This window comes from Cinclus cinclus, chromosome 9, assembly GCF_963662255.1.
Source record: "Cinclus cinclus chromosome 9, bCinCin1.1, whole genome shotgun sequence".
Taxonomy (NCBI): domain Eukaryota; kingdom Metazoa; phylum Chordata; class Aves; order Passeriformes; family Cinclidae; genus Cinclus; species Cinclus cinclus.
Window position 1 is genome coordinate 3094979 of NC_085054.1, and position 19403 is coordinate 3114381.

The window sequence follows — 19403 nt, forward strand, 5'->3', positions numbered from 1 at the left end:
GTATTATGAAGGTGTGATGCAGCAGTGCCACTGCATCACAGTCCCCTGAAAAAGAAGCAATAGTATAGCCTGGCAATGCCCTAGTGAGATTGCAGCTGAGAATAGGGTGGGTAGAGAGGATATGCTTGGTGAGTGAGAAGGAGCAATGGCACAGTCCAGCTCCAGAAGAGTGTCATAAGTGGTGTGCAGTTGTCAGTGCCTTGCTGCAAAACTCTTCTCCCCCTACCCCAGTAAATCTTAATTTTTTTTTTCAAAAGTACGAAAGTAATTACAAATTATTTGTACTGTCCACCTTAGCAGCAGTGAAGTCCTAGTCCCTTCAGTACATACAGCTTTGAAAACTGTGAGTATAAGGCTGTTGTTTAAGACAGCTAATGGAATCCCAGAAACAGGTATTTTCATTATTTCTTAGAACCTGTTTTCTGTGGAAAGATTGCATTTGGTAGTCTTGTTCTCTTGATGTGTGGTTTAGCTGGTTATGTTGTTGCAGTTTCTAAAAATCTCTTCTTTAAGATACTGTGTGCTTTCTCCATAGTCTCATATCAAGATATTATCTAAGTTCATATTGGCCTTTCACTGTCTTTGGGGTGTTTTTGAACACGTGCAGTGGTCTATCTGCCTTCAGCTCTACCATTACAAACCAGGCTTTGTTCATGCATTTAATAGTATAAAGAGTTTCATTTCTGGATTGCCTTAAAACAATGTGATTGAGATTTAGGAACTGGATTTAAAATTTCCACTCCAAAAGAGAAGGTATAGCATGAAATAGGTTCACTTCTTAAGACACTTGGTTGCTTGTTTTGCAGGAGTAATCTCCCCAGGAGACCCAAGTGTGGTGGTGTGTTTGTTCTGTGTGGATGGAAAGTAAAGCTGGTCAGATTGTTGTTTCCATGTGCTTGCACACAAAGATAGGACAGAACAGGTCAGGAACCTGTTCTGTTCCTGACATATTTATAGCAGATACATAGGTTTTCATAAACTTTTTTAGTTAATATCCACTTAACATTCTAACATACTTTTTTTTTTCCTCTCTGATGTTATATTAACCCAGTTTTTCATTTTATTGCCAATCAGTCCAATTAGGGCATCTCTTCTCTGTTCAGTTTCCTGTTATTTAGCTTCACTTATCAGGTCTGTCAGTACATAAGCAATGGTCTTGCCTGGAACCTTGGCTTATGTAAGGTAAATACTGCTGTCTTAAGTAAGTCATTATAGAGTCTATACCAATACATATATTTCTGCATGAAAAGGGGAATTGATATCAGTCAACTTTATGCTGGAAGAACACATATCTGCATGGCCTTTTTCCCAATATAGTTATTTCAGTTACAAAACCATAAATCACATCTGAAACTAAGTGTTACAGCTTTGTAGCAGACCAGGAATCTTGTCTCAGACCATAAGAAATACTTCTAATGTGCAGTTTGCGTTACTTATTTTTATTGCTGCATTAATTGCTTAAAGAAACATTATCTGTAGTCAGAAAGGGCTTTCAGTGGCTGTTAATGTCTTAGTATATATGACCTGACAATTAGAAAATGACACTAGCCCAAAAATTATTCTTATTTTGGGATTGTTGCGCCCATGCAGAAAACCATAAAAATAGCTGGTGCTTAGAGGGTGATGTAATTCTAGTTTCTTTCTCTCTAACATCAGTGTCTGGCTGTTATTTGGTGGGGGAAGAAAACTTCTGAGTTTCCCAGTCGAAAAGTGTGACACACATCCATTTTTGTCTTTTCAGGATCTTTCCCAGAGAGTATCTTCTACAGCAAATCCATCTTTATTCTCTGGCAGACCTTCAGCAGGTGAGTGTCCTGTGTTAATTCTACCTGTTACACATGGAGCCTGTTCTCGCCTTCAGAGCTAATTGTACATTTCCCTTCTAGCTATTCCTAGCATAAATACCTGTACCTCCAAGCTGTGTCTGTGGTTTGTAGTTTAGTATAAAATTGAGTTAACAGTGGCATCGGTTAGGGATGAAAGCCTAGAGCATCAGTGTTCAAATAGAGATGGAAAGAAACTGTGAAAGAAAACTCTAGTCTGCAAAGAGAACTTTGCTATGAGAAATTTTTCATTTGCTCAATAAATTCTTATTAAAGTCTCAGCCTACAGGTGACAAGTAGTATTTATTTCTTTGCTTGAAAGAGTTGTTCAGGAGTTTTGAAGTTTTTAAAGTCCCTAGTGCAACATGATTATTTACAAAGTCTGCTGAGCATTGCCATGAGGGGATGAGGGGCAGAACCTAACCCCCACCTCCCCCTTATCCCCAAACCTCAGCCAGCTTGCTGGACAAACACTGAGCCATGCAGTGTTACCATGACAGATGTGACCATGGAAGAGGGAATGTGCCAGCAGAATTTGTCTTTGCATTGATACTGATTCAGCGAAGCAGGAACCTTAAAGTGCATTTACCTGAACAGCAGAATTTTATTATGTAACAGATTAAACAAGAAGAATTTGGAAAAAAGAGCTGAAAAGGGACGATAGGGAATCTAAGGTGAATGTGCTGCAATGTTCAGATGCACAGTGGAGAAAGCAGTGAGCTGAGGTGTGCTGGCTGACCTGGGCACCTCTGTGTTCACAGTAGTGCTGTTGCCACTTTTACACACCAGTGGTGTGTAAAACAGTATTTTAAGCTTCTTTCCCCTATGTTTCCATTCTCTAGTGGTGCCTTTTTTGCAGGATAAGGGTAGCATAGTCAGTTCTGGATATTCAATTGACACATTAAGTTGAGGTAGTTCAGATGCCCCTCAGAGCTGGAGACTACAGAACAACAGGAATCGTGGGTTTTGTTGGCTGGTGAAATCATAGGGTAGAAATTATTCCATATATAAAACTTAAAAAAAAAAAACAGTTGCCCGAGGTCTGAAACTGTTTCCACATCTTTTCAGCATGTTCTGCTATCTCATCTTTAATCATCAAGTCATGAAAAAGCGAGCTACTTAACTCCAGTGCTGCAGTCTCCCTGGTGGGCCTGTCTATTAGCCTCCAGTGTTTTGTAAGCTGCTTAATCAGCTCCTAACATTGGTAGTAGATATTTTAGAAGCAATCATCAGCTTATCAAGCACCCTGGGGGAGTGAAGGAGGGTAGAAGTCATAATACATGCATTGATTTAGCACTTTCCTTTAACATATTTCTTTGTGTTTGTGTTTGCAAGACACCTTCTCTTCCCCTGAGGGTCCCAGTCCCAAACTTATCATATTTAGAAGCAATATAATTCGATTACCATTTCTGCTGGGGTGGGTTAAATTACATTTACCTTTTAATCTAGCTGTATCCTTGTTGTCAGCATGGAGAGGGTTCTCCCACATTTCAGGGGGTCCAAGTTTGAAATCGGATTGCCTGTTTTTGTCAAAGTGGATCCCGAGTGGAAAAGACAGGAGGGCCCTGCTGAGAGGATGAATCCAATGGTCAGATAAATACTAATACCCTTAGCAGCCCCTCCCTCCTGTCTGCTTTGCCCCTTACTGCTGCTTTCTCCCAGTTGCTCATCATTTTCCACTGACCTGCAGTTTGGGTAGTTTTAATCCTGGAAGTTTTTCCTCCTTTTGATTCCTCTGCTGCCTATTTCCTCATATCCATGGACTGCTTTTGCACTGTATCCTGCTGTCATGTAGATTGCATGTGTTTGGGGAATTAACTAAAAGGCTTATTAAAGATTAATGGAAAGATAAGGCATGGTGAGTAAATTAGAAAAGCAGAGAGGGGTAATCTGCAGATATAAGCAACCTTTACCCTGGTTAGTCCCAGTTCAATTTTGATTTGTTTCCTGGCCAAGTTCCCTTTAAAGATCCTAGAAAACATAGTTATTTCCTACCAAGCAGCTGAGTTTCAAAAATGGGGCTTGAGGATCTGTTCTTAGTTGCAAAAAGGTTGAAATGCCTGTTTGCCAGTAGATGAAGCAGCTTATAATACTATTCTAAAATAAAATCAAATATAAATTAATATAATACAATTTCCAAGCTTAACAGGGCCTAGATATTATAAATGTTGCAGAGTATGTACTTGGGCTATCTGATTGTCTGGGGATAGTTGTTGCTTGGATCCACTTGGATAGGGCTGTAGTGGGGAAGACTTTACTGTGATGTTAAAAACAGAGTAAAAAAAAATGATTGGAACAAAATGGCCTTAATTTTTGGAAATTTCCCAGATCATGGTGAGGCAGTGGTTTTTGCTAGTACTTGGGTTGTTAACAAATGCTTGTAGGGCAGATGTGAGTAACCAAAGAGGCAGCAAGTGACAGTCTTTATTTGTATATGCACACAAATGCATACGTGGACTGCAGAAGGTTTTGCTGCAGACCAAGACCCCAGGGACTACATTAAAGTTTACAGAAGTCTATCTGCAGGCATTCCTGTGAGGTGTGTGTTCTTAAAATCATGGTATCATTGGAGGTGTCAGCAGAGGAGATAACTGATTAGGTGTGTTCAGATTGGGTAGGCAGAAACACCAGGTGTGATTTAACAGGCACAAACACCACAGCTTGCCTGTTCTGCTCTTTGGCTACACTTGCTTGTCTTTGCAGCCTCGTGTCATCTGCCCTGCATCAGCCATAACCTTCTGCATCTCTGTTAGGCAGTTTATCCAGGGTTATTTCAGTCAAATAAAGCTTTCAAGAGGGAGATCTCCACTTGTTTGGAAGCAAGTGTTCACTCTTGAATTTGCTGGTTATAGCAGACACAGTACACTGGAAGAACAGATTAGTCTTAGAGGCCATTATGTGCTGTTACAGTCCAGGGTAGTTTCATCCTAAACCTGCTGGAGGTGTGAACTCTGTTGTCTGCTGACATTACTGATGGACATATCAGTACATGTATGGACAAAGTTCATGCAGCTCCATGCAATGGAGTTAAAAAATTATCCATTCAGATTTTACAGCTGTGATTATGGGGCTGCTTTTATTGAAACTGACAATTTTTACACTGTTAAATGTTGGTTTGGACCAAAGCTGACTCAGACAAGAGTCTTGTATTTCTTATCAAAAGTAATTCTTGCTGCTTACACTACGTAGCTTATTAATGCCTTTCAGCCTCACCCATTCTGTGATTCTGTGATGGCCTTTACTGTAGAAACTTCCTTATTCATGGCAATTATTTCATCTTGGTTATACCAGCTGTGAAAGATACAGTAAAATGAAAAGGATCCACATAAGGGTAAAAATTATTGGATGTCAAGGGTGGAAATTGTGAGCAAAATGGGAGATTTTAGAAGATGATTTGAAGGCTTGTTTATACAGGAGCACCCAGGGAAAAATAATGAAGTGACAAAATATGGGAATTTAAAAAGATGAGTTTAATTACTTTGAATCACTGTGTAAATACTGTTATTCAAAATATAAGTGGCTTTCATTTGGTTTATCTCCGTTTACTTTAGAAGTAAAGCGACATAAATTGTATTAAGGCCATTTTCATTCTGAATGTCTATGTCCATACAGGGATTTAATGTAGTATAATTTATCCATTATAACATTGTAGATAAACTAATCTGTTGAAATTTAGTTAAAACATTATTGACTTCAGATCAACTTTCCTGACTACCTGTAGATGAAGGACAAATAACGTGAAGAACAGTGCAGAGAAAGGATGAACAGGAGAGCCCTGTTCTCACAATAATGTGGCATAGATCATACAGTGAGTGAGGGACACATAAAAATCCTTAATGGAAATGCTTCTTTGCAGAACACAGTGAGTATGAAGTGTTTGATGCCACAGTAGTGTCACTGAGGGCCAGAAATGTATCATCTTTGAGAGGATTAAGTATCCATAATGAGAATATCCACAGTTACAGTACATAAAGTAAAGGGATTATAGGATTTCAGACCAGTCATACTATACTGAAGGGATTAGGAAGATGTCTCCCCTACTGACAGACAGATCAATGATTTCATCTTCCTCTGACGTTTGTAACACTGATTACACAGAGCACTGATCACAGCTCCTGGGAACATTTTTGGCTTGCTGGACTGTTGGTCTCACAGAAGCTTTCCTCACTGGGAAATCTTAAATGTTTCTGGTCAAGCTTTTCTGCATATAAGGCTCCCTAACAAGAGTGTGGGGAATAAAAATGAACTTCAATGAAACAGAAGTTCTACCTAATTTGAGCCTAATATGTTGTTAGATTAGGATTAGAAAGTCTTAGAGGAGCAAAGAAATTGTTAGGTCTCCTTCCTTCCTTCAGGATTTTAACTCACGTTGAACTTTCATTGCACCTCCTAGACAGGAGTGGAGGAGATCAGAAATGCTCTTTTGACTATTTTTATATATGCAAAGCCTTAGTTTGATTTAGACAAGTTGTTTCATCAGAACCAACAATAGCAGAGAATGCAAGATGTGGACTCCTTTTGCCTTTTACTTGCTGTTTTTTTCAGAAGTAAAACTTCTTTTCTGATAGCTCAGTCCTCGTACAATTGCTGATAGATGCTTAGTATAGATTGGTAACATAAAGCCTGATGAATTCCAAGCCCATAAGTGGTGGTGTCACTGCCCAGCAGTTCCTTTTTATTCATGCAGTAAAAGGATGGGATGTAGCATCTAACCCACGGAGAGCCTGTGCATGTGACTGTATTGATGTAAAGAAATGAGGTTTGGCTAACATACTTTGGGCTTGCTCAAGTTTTGGAAGTATTACTGAATTAGGTACATGACAAACCCTTTCCTGCTCTTAGTGTATGTAGCTGAGCTTATGAAATCATGAGTGCAAACTCAGTTTTATCAATGAGAGTCTGTTGTGGTCATTTGTGTCATTCAGTGATTCAATATAAGCTGTATCATCTTAAACTTCTATTTACTGAAGAGGTGTACCCTTGTAGCTGTACCAGAAGATTCTTTTCGTTTTAGGCAAGCCCTTTTTCTGCTTGAGGGGCAGGAGGTGAAAAATGAGAAGGAGAATTAGGTTTTTGGGAGGCCTGGCTATGCTGAGATGACTGAAGGATTTGTCTGTCACAGTTCTCTGTGGGAGCTGACTGTGCTCAACAAGGGCAGCAAAATGCCAGGCACATTATCTGTGCCATAGCTGCCACAGTTCATAGTTCAGCACTGTTGGGAAAACATTCATTCATATCCCCAGCCTCCCAAGCAAGGGTTGACAGAATGTGTGACAGAGGTGCAAATCCTGCAGGTTGTTAGTACCCGTGTAATAATACCAGATAGTTCTCTACATGAACTATATAAAGATGCATCTTGGACCACAATGGCATCATGTTAATAGCTGTCTTTTATGACATCCTTTATGACAGTGTTCTAAAGAAGCTGTAGTTCTAAAGTAAGTATATTAGCAGTGGAATATGAAAATAGTCCTAGGATGGGAAAAGCACACAATACACATCTTCATAAATATTAAAAGATCTGATAGCAAAGCAGCTGTTAAACAGCTTGTCTGCTTTCCTGTGGCTGTGGCTCCTTTATCACTGAATCACAGAATGGGTGAGGTTGGAAGCACCACAGTGTGTCATCTGGTCCAACCTCCCTGCTCAAGCAGGGTCATCCTAAAGCACCTGGCACATCATTTATTTCTGTCACTCCCTGGAGTTTGCCAGCTCTCAGCTGCCTTTCAACAGAACAGGAAGCTTTGGTTAGCTGATATTCCTGGTGTGTGTGTGTGTAATTCCCCAAAGTGCTGACAGCTCTGGTTACAATTTGTGGTAATGCCAGTGATCTTACTGGTGTTCTCTTTTAACCTCAGCTCTGCTGGGGAAGTGAGTTGCTGTCATTCAGTCAGACTCGTGGTCAGGCAGAAGGCATGGCAGAGCCAGCCAGGCTCAGGGATGAAGAGTTGGTTAGGAGCATTTTGGCAGGTGACTGTCAGGAAGACAAATTCATCTGAATTAGGTATTGCAGGCAAAGTCTAGAGATCCAACAAGATTGTTAGTAGATATTTTTAATAGTAGGACTGGTTCCAGCACCGTATAAAACCAGACTTTTTAACAGGGTGTACTAAACACTTGTAGTCCTTTACCATGTGAATACGTAATCTGGGCCACTTGGGATAAGTGTGGCTATTTAGAATGAAACTCTGTTTAAAATGACCCAGTAGTGGTGCCAGTGATTCACAGGACCTTTTGACTTGAGATCTGCAGAGAGATTTTAATTTTTTTTTCAGCCTGTAGAAGCAGTAGCAGTAATATAAGTTACCCCTTTTCTGCTGCCTTGAGCTGAACAGGTTTCTTCTGTTATTTTCTGCTGTGCAGAATGAAAAGCCCAGTACTGGAGATGCAGGTTAGCCGTGTGAAAGATTGAGCTCTGAACTCACTGCTCTACTTCACATAAAATGATGATTTGGGAGAGGCAGCTGGATGTTCCTTCAGGACTAACATCCCAAGAAACCAGATTTCCCAAGAAATGAAATACTGTCTCAGGGCTGCTTGCTTGGATGAGAGAAGAGTATTTTTTATTTTTTTTTATTTTTTTTTTTTTTTAGATTTTTCTTTAAATATACTTTGTACTTATGAAGGTTTTTTTCAGAGTAGCCCTAACCTTTTTCTTGCTACATTGCTTTCTTGTTCTAAGATCCTTTAGAGGACTCCTCCTAAAAATGCCTAGAATCTAGTCCTATGCAAGGCAGGAAAGTTTCTAATTTTGTGCTGTCACTCATGAAATAACATCTTGCTCAGTGGGTGTGTAGAGTCAGTTAATATCCCTGCATGCAGTTGCCTGCTTAATCTTAAAAAAGCGTGTATATATACTCTCTGCCTGAATGCATATTTGCTTCTGTATTTAGAGTCACATATGTTTTTAAGCTAAGTAAAGTGCTTTCTGTTTTCTACCAGCCAAATTCCTGGTTCCAAATTCCTACTCTTTCAATCTTGTTTGATTAAAACAGCCTTTAACCTTTGCTTGAATACCTTTTTCTTAAAACAACTTATAATTCATCCCTGCAACAAGATCAGGAGAACTTGGGGTGTGACAAAATTGACATGTAGCTGCCTGGAAACCTTGAGGTAAGGAGAAAGGAGGAAAAAACGTTTGAAACTCTGTGAGTGTGAGTTTTGTTGCGGAGCTGGTGGGGGAGCTGGCACAGGTGATTTCCAGGCATGTTGTTTATACTGAGACAATTCCATCTCCTCTTCACTTGTGTCAGCTTGCATGAAGAGACCTGATGAAATTTCTGGCATTTCTTCCTTTCAATGAGAAGAGTGGGGGAGGGCTTGGTGGAACCTTGTCATCCTCTCTGTCTCCTGCTATAAATTGACTCGAACTGTCACCAGTTTGTTTTTCCTCTCCCCCAGCCAATGTAAAACTTCATCTTCACCTTGCCCCCTGCCTGTGTGTGCTTATCAGAGATTAGCAGTGTTTGCTCTTGACCTTGTGTTTCTTCCTCTTCCCAGTGCCTGTTTTAGTTAGGGGCTAATTTGTGGAGTATCTGTTTAATACCAAATTGAAGTGAAACATAGTGAACAGCAAATGGCTCTGCCATCAGTGCAGACTGCCTAATGCAAACAAGTCAGAGGGGGCTTCTGATTTCTGTTTATTCAAATCCCACTCATTTAGTTTGCTCTGCTTTAGTTTGATTTATTTAGCAGTTGGTTTTGTGGGGTTCTTTTTTGTTCTTTGCAGTGTTTATTGCAAGGTTTCCTTTGGGGTTGCTCTCTGCCCTGTGTGGGTGATGAGTTAGTGCAGCACAATGTGTGCTGGTGTCAGCAGTGGGTCAACAGAGTCCCTGGCCCACCCTGCTGGCACCTGTACCACAGGCTGAACAGGCTTTTGGGACAGCAAGGGACCTGTGGAGGGTGTAAAGGGAAGAGGAAGGAGAGGGTGGGGTGGGGAGGTATCACTCTTGCTCTTGGGAGCTGGGATTGTGGCCCATAGTGTGCCTGTCAGAACCAAAGATGGGGCTCTTCTAAAGTTACTGCTGTATTCTTTTTTAATTTGTTTTATAGCAGTGCACAGTAACTGTTTCCAGTGTGCATGCACACAAATAGTAAGAAATCATTCTTCCCTTAAATGACCTGTAATTTAAATAAACAAGACAGGCAGTCTGAAAGAGATGATTTGGAGTCAAAATGGAGTAAGGAAAGGCAGCTGACTAGTATATTGCACAAAAGATGGGGCCTAAAATCTGATATCTGCCTCTCTGTGACTTTTACTTCATGATCATCCTTCCTCCTTCCTTTTCCTCTGAACTGAAGATTAATTGTGCATTGAAATCATAACAAGAATGTGTGGTGCTAAGAATCTGGCCAACGGAAGAGAAAAAAATCCTCAAGGAAATTAGCAGTCCACAAGCATTGTCTGTTCCCTAGATATAAATGACTGGGAACTTCCCAGCCAGGGAATGTTTTCCCTTTATTTTCTCTGCAGCTTGCATTATCCTTAGCTAAACATACTGTAGCACGCTTGTTTTCAAGTCTGTGTTTTTATCATGTAAGTCCTGATCCCACTGAAATCTCTGTGGGGCAGAGATTGCTTTTACCATTTCAGCTTTAATGCCCAGCTTCCCTGTTTAATGAATGCAGAAAATACCTGCTTACCTATCCAGTAAACAAATAGAACAGATAGGTGAAGGAAGTCATTGTATTGTTCTGCAACCCCAGTCTCTTTTGCTTGTCCTGGCTTGTGACAAAGATTACCTGTGTCAGACAAGAGAATTTGTCAGAAAATGGTTTCTGATATAGATGTTGCAATTTAAGGATAGGAGGTAGAGTATAAATGTAGCTGACTGCAGCAAAAGAGATCTCGGGCAGGCGTTAAGAACAACTTTCCAGTTGTTCTGAGCACTGGACTGTTCTGGTGAGAAGTTTTTAAGTCAGACAGTCATTTTGTTTTGCTAAGAGGGTGAGGAACTAACTGAACGTTTCTAAAGGTGTATTTTCTAGATCTGTTTTCTTGTATCATTGGAAGTACCTTTATAAGCATATTTCTTATCTCTCCTAGAGGTGAAGAAAGATTATTGAATGTTTAGTCCTCCTCCACAAAGCTGTCGCTGGTGGAATTCGGAGGGTAGTGAGCATCCAAGTGGTCAATTGAAGACAGCCTGTTCAGAATATTTTATCTGCCTTTTCATTCAGTCCAGGAATCATATACACTGTGGTGCTTTAAAGATTTTAATCTAGGCAAAGCTGGAGCTTACCTCTGAATTTGTTAGGAAAAGGCATGGTTCTGATTAGCTGTATCTGGAGAGGTAGAAAGAAAACAATCAATGGGGGCAGAAACCTTTTCTGGAGAGGATGGTGGAAAGCTGTGCACAACTGTTGACTGCTCCTTCAGGTAGCTTCCTTCTGCCAGACATGCCTGTGACATTATTCCTGTGCACTGAAGTACTTTCTGTCTCTTCAATTTACATAATTGGGGATCATGAATGAGTTTCATGTCCGCCACCTCTTCTGTTTTCTCAGTGTCTCTTGGCCTTTCATGTCTCTTCTGCGTTGCGTCAGTGCCTCCTGGCAGATTCTATGTCTGTCTCTCAGAGCCAAGTGTATGTCTGGCCTTGAGAAATAATCATAAATTTTGTTCTGTCAGGAGAGGCCAGAACAATCCAGTTTACATTTGAACCTGTAGTTCAAGGTGTTTTAGGGATTTCATATCACTTAACCCATACCCTCCAGGCATCACTTGTGTCTGACACGTAGATCAGACTGGAGGAGTAAGAGGAACAGATTGCTCAGTGCTTCAAATAAAGGTTATGAAGCAAACCTGTTTCTTTAAAGAGAGTGCCTTCTAATAAATGTTATCTGCAGAGAAATACACCAGCTCCTGCATAAGTAGTTAATGTTACTGCTTCAGTGTTGGCTCATAAAACAGCTTTATCACCTCTATGACGATAATGATTAACAAGCTGATTTACAAGGGTGGGATCACAAAGCCATTTGGCAAATTTAGCTTGTCTCACAGTGGCAGGAGTACAGAGCCTGAGTTTCACAGTATTTTTACCACTTTACCTGGAATACTTAAGCATGGTGGCCAGGCTCTTAGGCAGAGCAGTAGCAGCAGGTTGTCCTTTATGGGGATAAAAACCAGAATTTCCTCCCGTGCTTCTGATACCTGAGGAAATTGCAGGTCTCTGTCTGAGGATTTAAGAATGCTGGGGACATCTCACAAGTTCCCATCTCAGGGTTAATTCCCTGAAGTGCCAGTGTTTACAGACACAATGTTACAGGATGCCTCTGGTTGATGGCCCCTTGTGCCAGAGTTGGCAGAATATATACCCAAAGATGGGTGTAGATTTATCTTCCTACTCTTAGGGTCTGGATAGCTGCTGTTGAAATAGCCTTCATCTGTTGATTCTCCATTATCTTGGATCTTAATAAAGGATTTTTTTGTTTAGACTGTGTCAGATTTTACTTTTATTATCATATATTTATTTTATCAAAATTACTCAGATTAGCACATTTAATTTAAAAAATTATTTTAGTCCGGAAATGCTTTATGTGATTGTAATGTATCATGACACTGTTGAGAATCTAGACTTCTGAACTTTGGCAGTTTCTTACATTGAGCAGAACAGTGTATCTGAAAGCTCAGCAAGCTGTATTCCCTTTACTGTCTATTATGACAGTCCTAATGTAGGTGATCAAAGGTATTTATGATCTCCATTCTATGTAAACATCTACTGCACTTTTAGGAGTTGGTAAAAATGCACAGACAGGGTAGGAGTTTTGATGACTCTCACTCGAATTCACAACATAGACTCCTGCAGGGATGTAGGTCTTGCTCAGTACCTTTTGCTTCTTACCTAGTATTGCTGACAGGAGCCCTGCCCTCAAAACAAATGCTTACTGCCCTCAGAAATGTCTGAAAACTGTGCTGTTTTTCCTTTCCTGTCCATAAAGTTCATCATGCCTGATAGACTTCAATACTGGTTTATGTGGCCATGATGCAAAGTTTGAGTATTTCTGTGGCCCTGATCTAATAGGTCAGTGGAAGGCTACTGCAGCTGTTACTTGAAGCTCTAGTGGATGACAGCTAACTCATTTGTCCTTCTGTTTCTACACATCTCTCCTTAAGTTCCCACTAAAGTTGTTGGGATATTGCATCTATGGAAATGACACAGTCTGAGTTAGGAGGTGACTTCCATGCTTGCCTTGTCTAATCAATGTTTGATTGCTTTCCAGTTAGTCCCAGCCAGAGGCTTCTATTAATGTCTTTTGTAATTTGAACAACTCTCAGGAACTGGAACGAGTTCTAATTCTGTAGTAGGGTTTTTTCATGCCTAGTTTTTGGTCTTGCTCTGTTTCCCAAACAGAGAGTTATTCCAAGCCATGAGTTTTAGGTTACCATCTCTCTGGGCTAAAACTCTCAACAGACTTGAGAAGTTCTGCCACTGTTCCCTTAGCCACTTTTCTAGTTTGGTTTTTAATATGAAACATATATTGCAACACCATCTTCACTACATTTCTCTCCCATGGGACTGGTTTGTGCAACCCTCCTTCGTGCTGGTAAGTAGGTTCTCATACAAGGAGATTTTGTTGACTGAACCGAGATGAAGTGACTTGAGTTCTCTGCTGTGTGTGATGGGGGCTGGGAGTTTGGGCAGCATAGAAGCTGAGCATACAGCTGAGTCTGGGCAGTGGGGCCTTCAGAGGTGGACTTGTGCCAGATCTGTGCTTGGCCCATAAGGGGGATGGAATGAGGGTGAGAGATGGAATCAGGACAGAGCTGGAACTGAGTGAGTGTCAGAGATGAGGGGACTGCCTCTCCTCCAGTGCAGGGCAGTGCTTTGGGCTCAGAAATGTGAAGGTCAGACACAGAGACACTGGTCACAGGTCCCTGGGCAAAACCTGCTGCTTCTCAAAGTTGTCTGTGAGCAGGAGCCCCGTTGTGTACATAGTGGGCCACTGAGGAGGATTTCTCTGGCTTGGTGGATGCTCTGGTCTATGGGCTTTGCAGTTCTTGTTCTCTGGGGACAGCTGGCTGCCTGTTTGTTTGTGAAAACATCACCTTGATAGAGCGAGGGAACTATGAGCAACTTCCAGTCTTTGAATAAAAGGATCAGGAAACCTCTGGGGGCAAGCAGCACTCCTGACAAATAGTTAAACTTTGACTGATCACACATTGCCCTCCTAATCACATTAATGTGATATATCCAAAGGGACTTCAGCTTGTACCATAGCCACTGCTGCCTTTTATCTTCTGTCTTCCTGGTGAATCAGGAAACACATAACCTAGTGCCTGTGTCCTGTCCTCCCACTGCACAAGACTCCCACAGCCTTTGCCAACATTGGCTTGTTCTGCTAGTGTTTGGCAGTCCCTTTATTTTCCCCTCACCTCACTTATTCACCTCAATTATACTGCTCCCCAGCTGAACACAAGGATATACCAAGAAGAAGGTTTGATTTACCTTTATTCATAGCATCGACTTGTGTGGGAAGCCTCTGTTTCAGAAATCATCTAAAATAAATGTGCCAGCACCCTGTCAGCAATTGTTCAGATATGTGTACCCCTTTTGTTTCTCCCATTGCTGCAGACAAGTCTCTGCCTTCCCCTCTTGCTCTTCAGTACAGCTTGAGCTTTCTCAAGCCAGGTGCAGGAGGCTGGGCAGTGGGGCAGGTAGCTGCTCCTGCTGGATTTCCTGGTTTCTTCCTGGCAGCCCTGGCACCTGCAGCCAAACTCTGGCCAGAGGGATGCTCTGCAGTGTGGGCAGGGAACCTGTATGGGAGGCTCCTCCAAAAGATAGCTTGTCCCATTTCAGGTGGGAGATATTTCAGGTGGCAGTTACTGTAAAAAGCAGTGTTTGCTTTGCTGGTTTAGGTTGTAAGTGCTTTGAGGGCAGGGCCTGGCTTTTGTGTATTGTACATGTGGGTGTGGTTTTTTTATACAGTTCTTAATGTGACACACACAGGAGCTACTGTGTGCAAAGGCATGGCTTTCTGTCTTGTGGAAGCTTAGATAAATGTTTTTCCTGATCCAGAGGGATGAACAATGATTCTGATCTGAACACTGGGGCTATTCAGAGAAACAGCTTGCTTTGGACCTCTGCACACAACTGTTTTCCTTCTGTTGTCACCATGTAGCATACCCAGGTTCAGCAGTGATAAGCATGACCCTGTGTCCAAAATGAGGCTGGGATGGATTCTTTGACCAGTTAAGGAAGAAAAAGCTTCATTAATCACCTCTCACCCATGGTATTGACCAATTATACAATTGCTTGCTCTACAAAGAGTTTGGATTAGAAACACACCTTGTGCTTTATGAGTGCTGTAAGTAGAAGAGAATCTGAACTCCGCAAAATTTTAATTTAAGCTTGATGTTTTTTCCTTTTAAGGGACAGGCATATATTTTTAAGCCTTCTCCAGGTGTATGCTAAGACATCCCCTATTTGAAGAGATAAGTCAAGGGTGAAAATTTTGGTTTCTGTTCCTTTAGCATACTCTTAACTCAGTTTTGTGCTAAAGTGCCACACTTCTGAAATGTGATATACTTTTCTTCAGCTTGCAGTGTGTGATTTCACAGTTTCTCTGTTTTGTAAAGTTATTTTGTAAACTGAAATGTTCTTAGGGAAGGTTCAGGTCAAAGCTTAGGAGTGACTCCAGCAGTGAGAATGGACGTGTACTGGATTAGACTGCATGGGGGCTGTGACGTCTTCGTTGCTGAAAGGCTTTAGGGACAGATACAGCAGTAGAGAGTGATATAAATACTAGTGACTCTGTCAAGACAGCCTCTTCAGTTCTTTCTTTACCTCCCATAATATCTATGATATCTGGATAATGCATCATGTTTGACTGTCACACTTCTATTCTTTAATCACTTGTGTTTCCTTGAAACTCAAAATGACATTCTAGCAACAACTGGGAGAAGATCATGAGATTCTTCCATCATGGTTCTGGGATGTCTAAACTGGCTGACTCTGGACCTCTGGCAGTCACAGGAGAAGCTTTGACACCTTTGATTACATGTTCTGTCCTCCTTTTCCCAAGCCATAAAACACTGTGAAACTGTTACCACAAAACAGTGAATAGACAGCAAGTAGACTTGGGACAGCAAGTAGAAATCTTCCTTTCTGCTTTCCTACTGTAAATGGAGATGAGGATTTTATTGGCTACAAACAAGAATGAGAGAAGGCTGCAAGGAAAAATCATCTTGTGCACAGCCTTGAGGTCTCTGATGAAACAAAATAACACAAAATTTGCAGATGCTAAAATCAGTGATAACATTGATTTGATGCTGCATTTTGTCTTCCTTCTATAATGCAGTGAAATGGCCTGTAATTCACATTGCAAAATTGGCATGCATGGCTCTTTGAAGATACCATCTTCCTTGTATGTCTGCAGTGGCCAGAGTAACAAGCCCATCCACTACAGTGCTACAACAAGCCACACAAATAAATAAATAAATAAAGAGGGACAAATAACACCATTTCCTCAGGGCAGCTGCCCATTCAATGTGTCTTGCTTAAGTTATGAACTCTTCAGCATGGGAAAGATTTTGTTCCTTGTAGTTTTAAATTCACCCCCGGTGCTTAGGAAGGTAATAGATTATGATAATTGTGTTTATTACATTATGTAAAATGTAGCTTCAATTCAGAGATTTAACTTTTAAATCGTTGCTGACAGTGACCTTAGTTCAGATTCAGAGAGTTTGTTTGCAGTGTGTCTTTAGCCTGGCATTTTAAGCTGAGCATTTGTGGCCTGAGGTGACTGCTATAGCATGAAAATTCTCTGAAGAAAAATTTGTATGCATTGTGGTTTATTTATTATCTTTGTATATGTATTTCATCTATTAGTGCCTAAGTGGGCTTTTGGAGGGTGACTGTAGCCTTGTCAGTAGCTGGGTGGCTTCATTGTTTCTTTCTTTTTGTTTATTGAATATCATCAACTTCTCTGTCTTTCCCCTATCCCCAGCTTGTTTGGCTTTCAGACTCCCTCTGTAACTGTGCAATCTACAAGCAAAATATTTCTTCCTTCAAAATGAAAAACAAGCCCCAGCCTGGGGTGCTAAATTAGCTTTTGGCCATCTGTTAGAAGGTTAGCAGTATCTCTACCTTGAACTATGGCTTAATTTTCATATTTCATGCAGCAGCTTCTCTGCATTGTTTATGTTCTGGTTGAAGGGGATCTTCCTATACCAGGATGCAATAGGAATGTCATTTTTCCTCTGACATGAGCAGATGTCCTATCTGCAGTAGTAGCAGTAACATTGCTGCTTCCTGTTGTTGCAGGTGCTGTTAGCAGGCTGGAGCTGAAGGCAAGGGCACATTTCAGCCCATGCCATTCCCTGCCATCAACACCAGCACTTCCCAGGCACCTCCTTTTCCAGTTGGACTTGTTAGTTGTGGCTTTCTTGGCTAGTGGGAAGGAAGTTGCCCTGGAAAACAAATTTATTTCCTTACTACCTGGCATTTGCTTCCAAATTCTGTCATTCTTCTCTGCCTTGATATCATCTGCTTTCTCTAGATTTGTTTACACTGAGCCCAAATTACGAGTGGTGTGTCGCCTTATTTAGGGAAGGGGTGCCTGAACTGAGTGTGACACTCATTTAAGTGTAAAACTCTCCACTTTTGGGTTTCAGGCCACAGCCCCATGCAAGTCTTCAGTCAGCAATTACTGCATTCTTTTTCCTTTTTACAGGAGGTTGCTGTCAAATCCCTTGACGCATTTCTATCACTAATCTGGCAAGCTGCCATTCAGACCACAGGAAGCCCAGGAGAGAAGAATATACACTTAGGGCCTTGTTCCATCTTCATTATTCCCTACAGCAGCAGAACTCCTTAAAGACTCTAGAATTTTGATCTGAATGGAAAGTATTTTGCCTGAATAGCACCCCTTATTGGGGCATTGTCTCCAAGTCACAAATTTAGATGAGTGTTGTGGTTAGCAGTTTAAGGTATATGGCTTGGTCATTTTTCCCACACCAACACAAGGACTGCTAATCACTCCCAATGGTCTAACAGAATTCTCTGGGACTTCTTGATTTGAGAGCTGGACACTAAAGGGGAAAAAAAACCCCAAACTCCTCTTCAGGACTTTACCTAAGAAGCTATTCATTTTGGCAAGATGGAAAACAGTATATTTGAATGGTTTTCAGTGGGAAAGACAGTCCTACTAAAGGACTAAAGCCAGGACTCAGTTCACAAACTGCATGCAAAAACTTGTACTTTGAAGGAAAAGAAACAAAACCAGAACTGTGATATGTGCATAAAAAGAAGTGAAAATTGTAAGGCAGTATTGATAGCTGTCAGAGATAATGTGGAAGTCTTAAACTTGTTTCCTATTTACTTCTTTGTGCCTTATTGTATGAATGCATTGTTGTACTTAAAATTGCCATTAATATTTTGTTATTGCCATGTAGAGACTTACAAAGAGATAAGTTAGTTTTCATGTTCAGATCATTGCTGCTTCATTGACTATTATTATCACTAGTGTTTTTATGAAGCTGTAATTGTTGGGAAGTAATTTTCCTATTGTTTTAACCAACAGCATGCAACTGCATTTCCATGGTAATAAATATTGTCTCAGTCCTTCAGGGCATTCTGATTTATTTCTGGGGGGTTCATTCAATATCATCTTCTCATTCCAGGTTATTGAAGGAAAGCTGGCTCCTTTCTTGGGCAAGGTGATCAAGTTTGCCTCCTCTCATGTGTACAGCTGCAGCCTTTGTAGCCAAAAGGGTTTCATCTGTGAGATTTGCAACAATGGAGAAATCCTTTACCCCTTTGAGGACATTTCTACAAGCAGGTACTCCAATGTGGTAATGTCATTCATACATTTGATTTAAGTGTTAAAGCCTTGAGGATTCTCAGCCTTATGACCTTTTATTTAAATAATTAAGGACTAGATTCCACTAATGCACATTTCTGGGCAGCTACACTAGATCACTGCTCCAGGGAAGCCACCATGAGCAAACGTGGAAACAAATGACAAGTACTACTTCCCACAGCCCTGTAAGTCTCAGAATAACTGTTCAAAAAGGGAAAGCCTCCAGTATCATCACACAGTGTGATTTATCCAAAGCTCTTCTGAGTTTGCAAAGTGTCCTGAAAAGCCCAATGACTTTTCTGGAGTGATCACAGACATCTTTCTGTTTTCTGGTATCACTGGACCCATAATGTACAGGGATCATTCATTATAAAACAATAACCTCCCATTCTGAAGTGTTTTCCCCATGAAATGTTATGGCTAGTTCTTTGCACTTTGTCTGCTTATTCCTCTGTGCTTTGTATGCAAGATTTTTATTTTTTAAAAATTATATTGCTGTTCTCAGGTGGCAACAAAGTAGGTGTAAGTGTAAGTGAGTTCCAAACTGAACAAAAATACTTTATTTCAGATCATGTAGAGTAGTGGATGCCAGGTCAGGGACAGAAGTCACAAGGAAAACCTAGAAGCAGAATGCAGGAAATCAAAGCAGACTTGGCAACACAGCAGTGTTAGTACTCTTTTTCAGTAGTGTCTTGGATTTTGAATAAAGGAGATTTATTTTTAACAGAAAGACAGTATATCTGACAGCACACCATTCCTCCACAGATAAGGGTTTTG

General features: G+C 40.9%; 1 protein-coding gene across 1 annotated transcript in view; it reads left to right on the forward strand.

The window, feature by feature from the left end:
* PLEKHM3 (pleckstrin homology domain containing M3) overlaps window positions 1-19403 on the forward strand; it is a 63438-nt gene that overhangs the window by 34624 nt on the left and 9411 nt on the right. The window contains exons 5-6 of the mRNA XM_062498489.1: window positions 1742-1805; window positions 18448-18605. Coding sequence (XP_062354473.1) covers window positions 1742-1805; window positions 18448-18605 — 222 coding nt within the window. The remainder of the gene's footprint in view (window positions 1-1741; window positions 1806-18447; window positions 18606-19403) is intronic.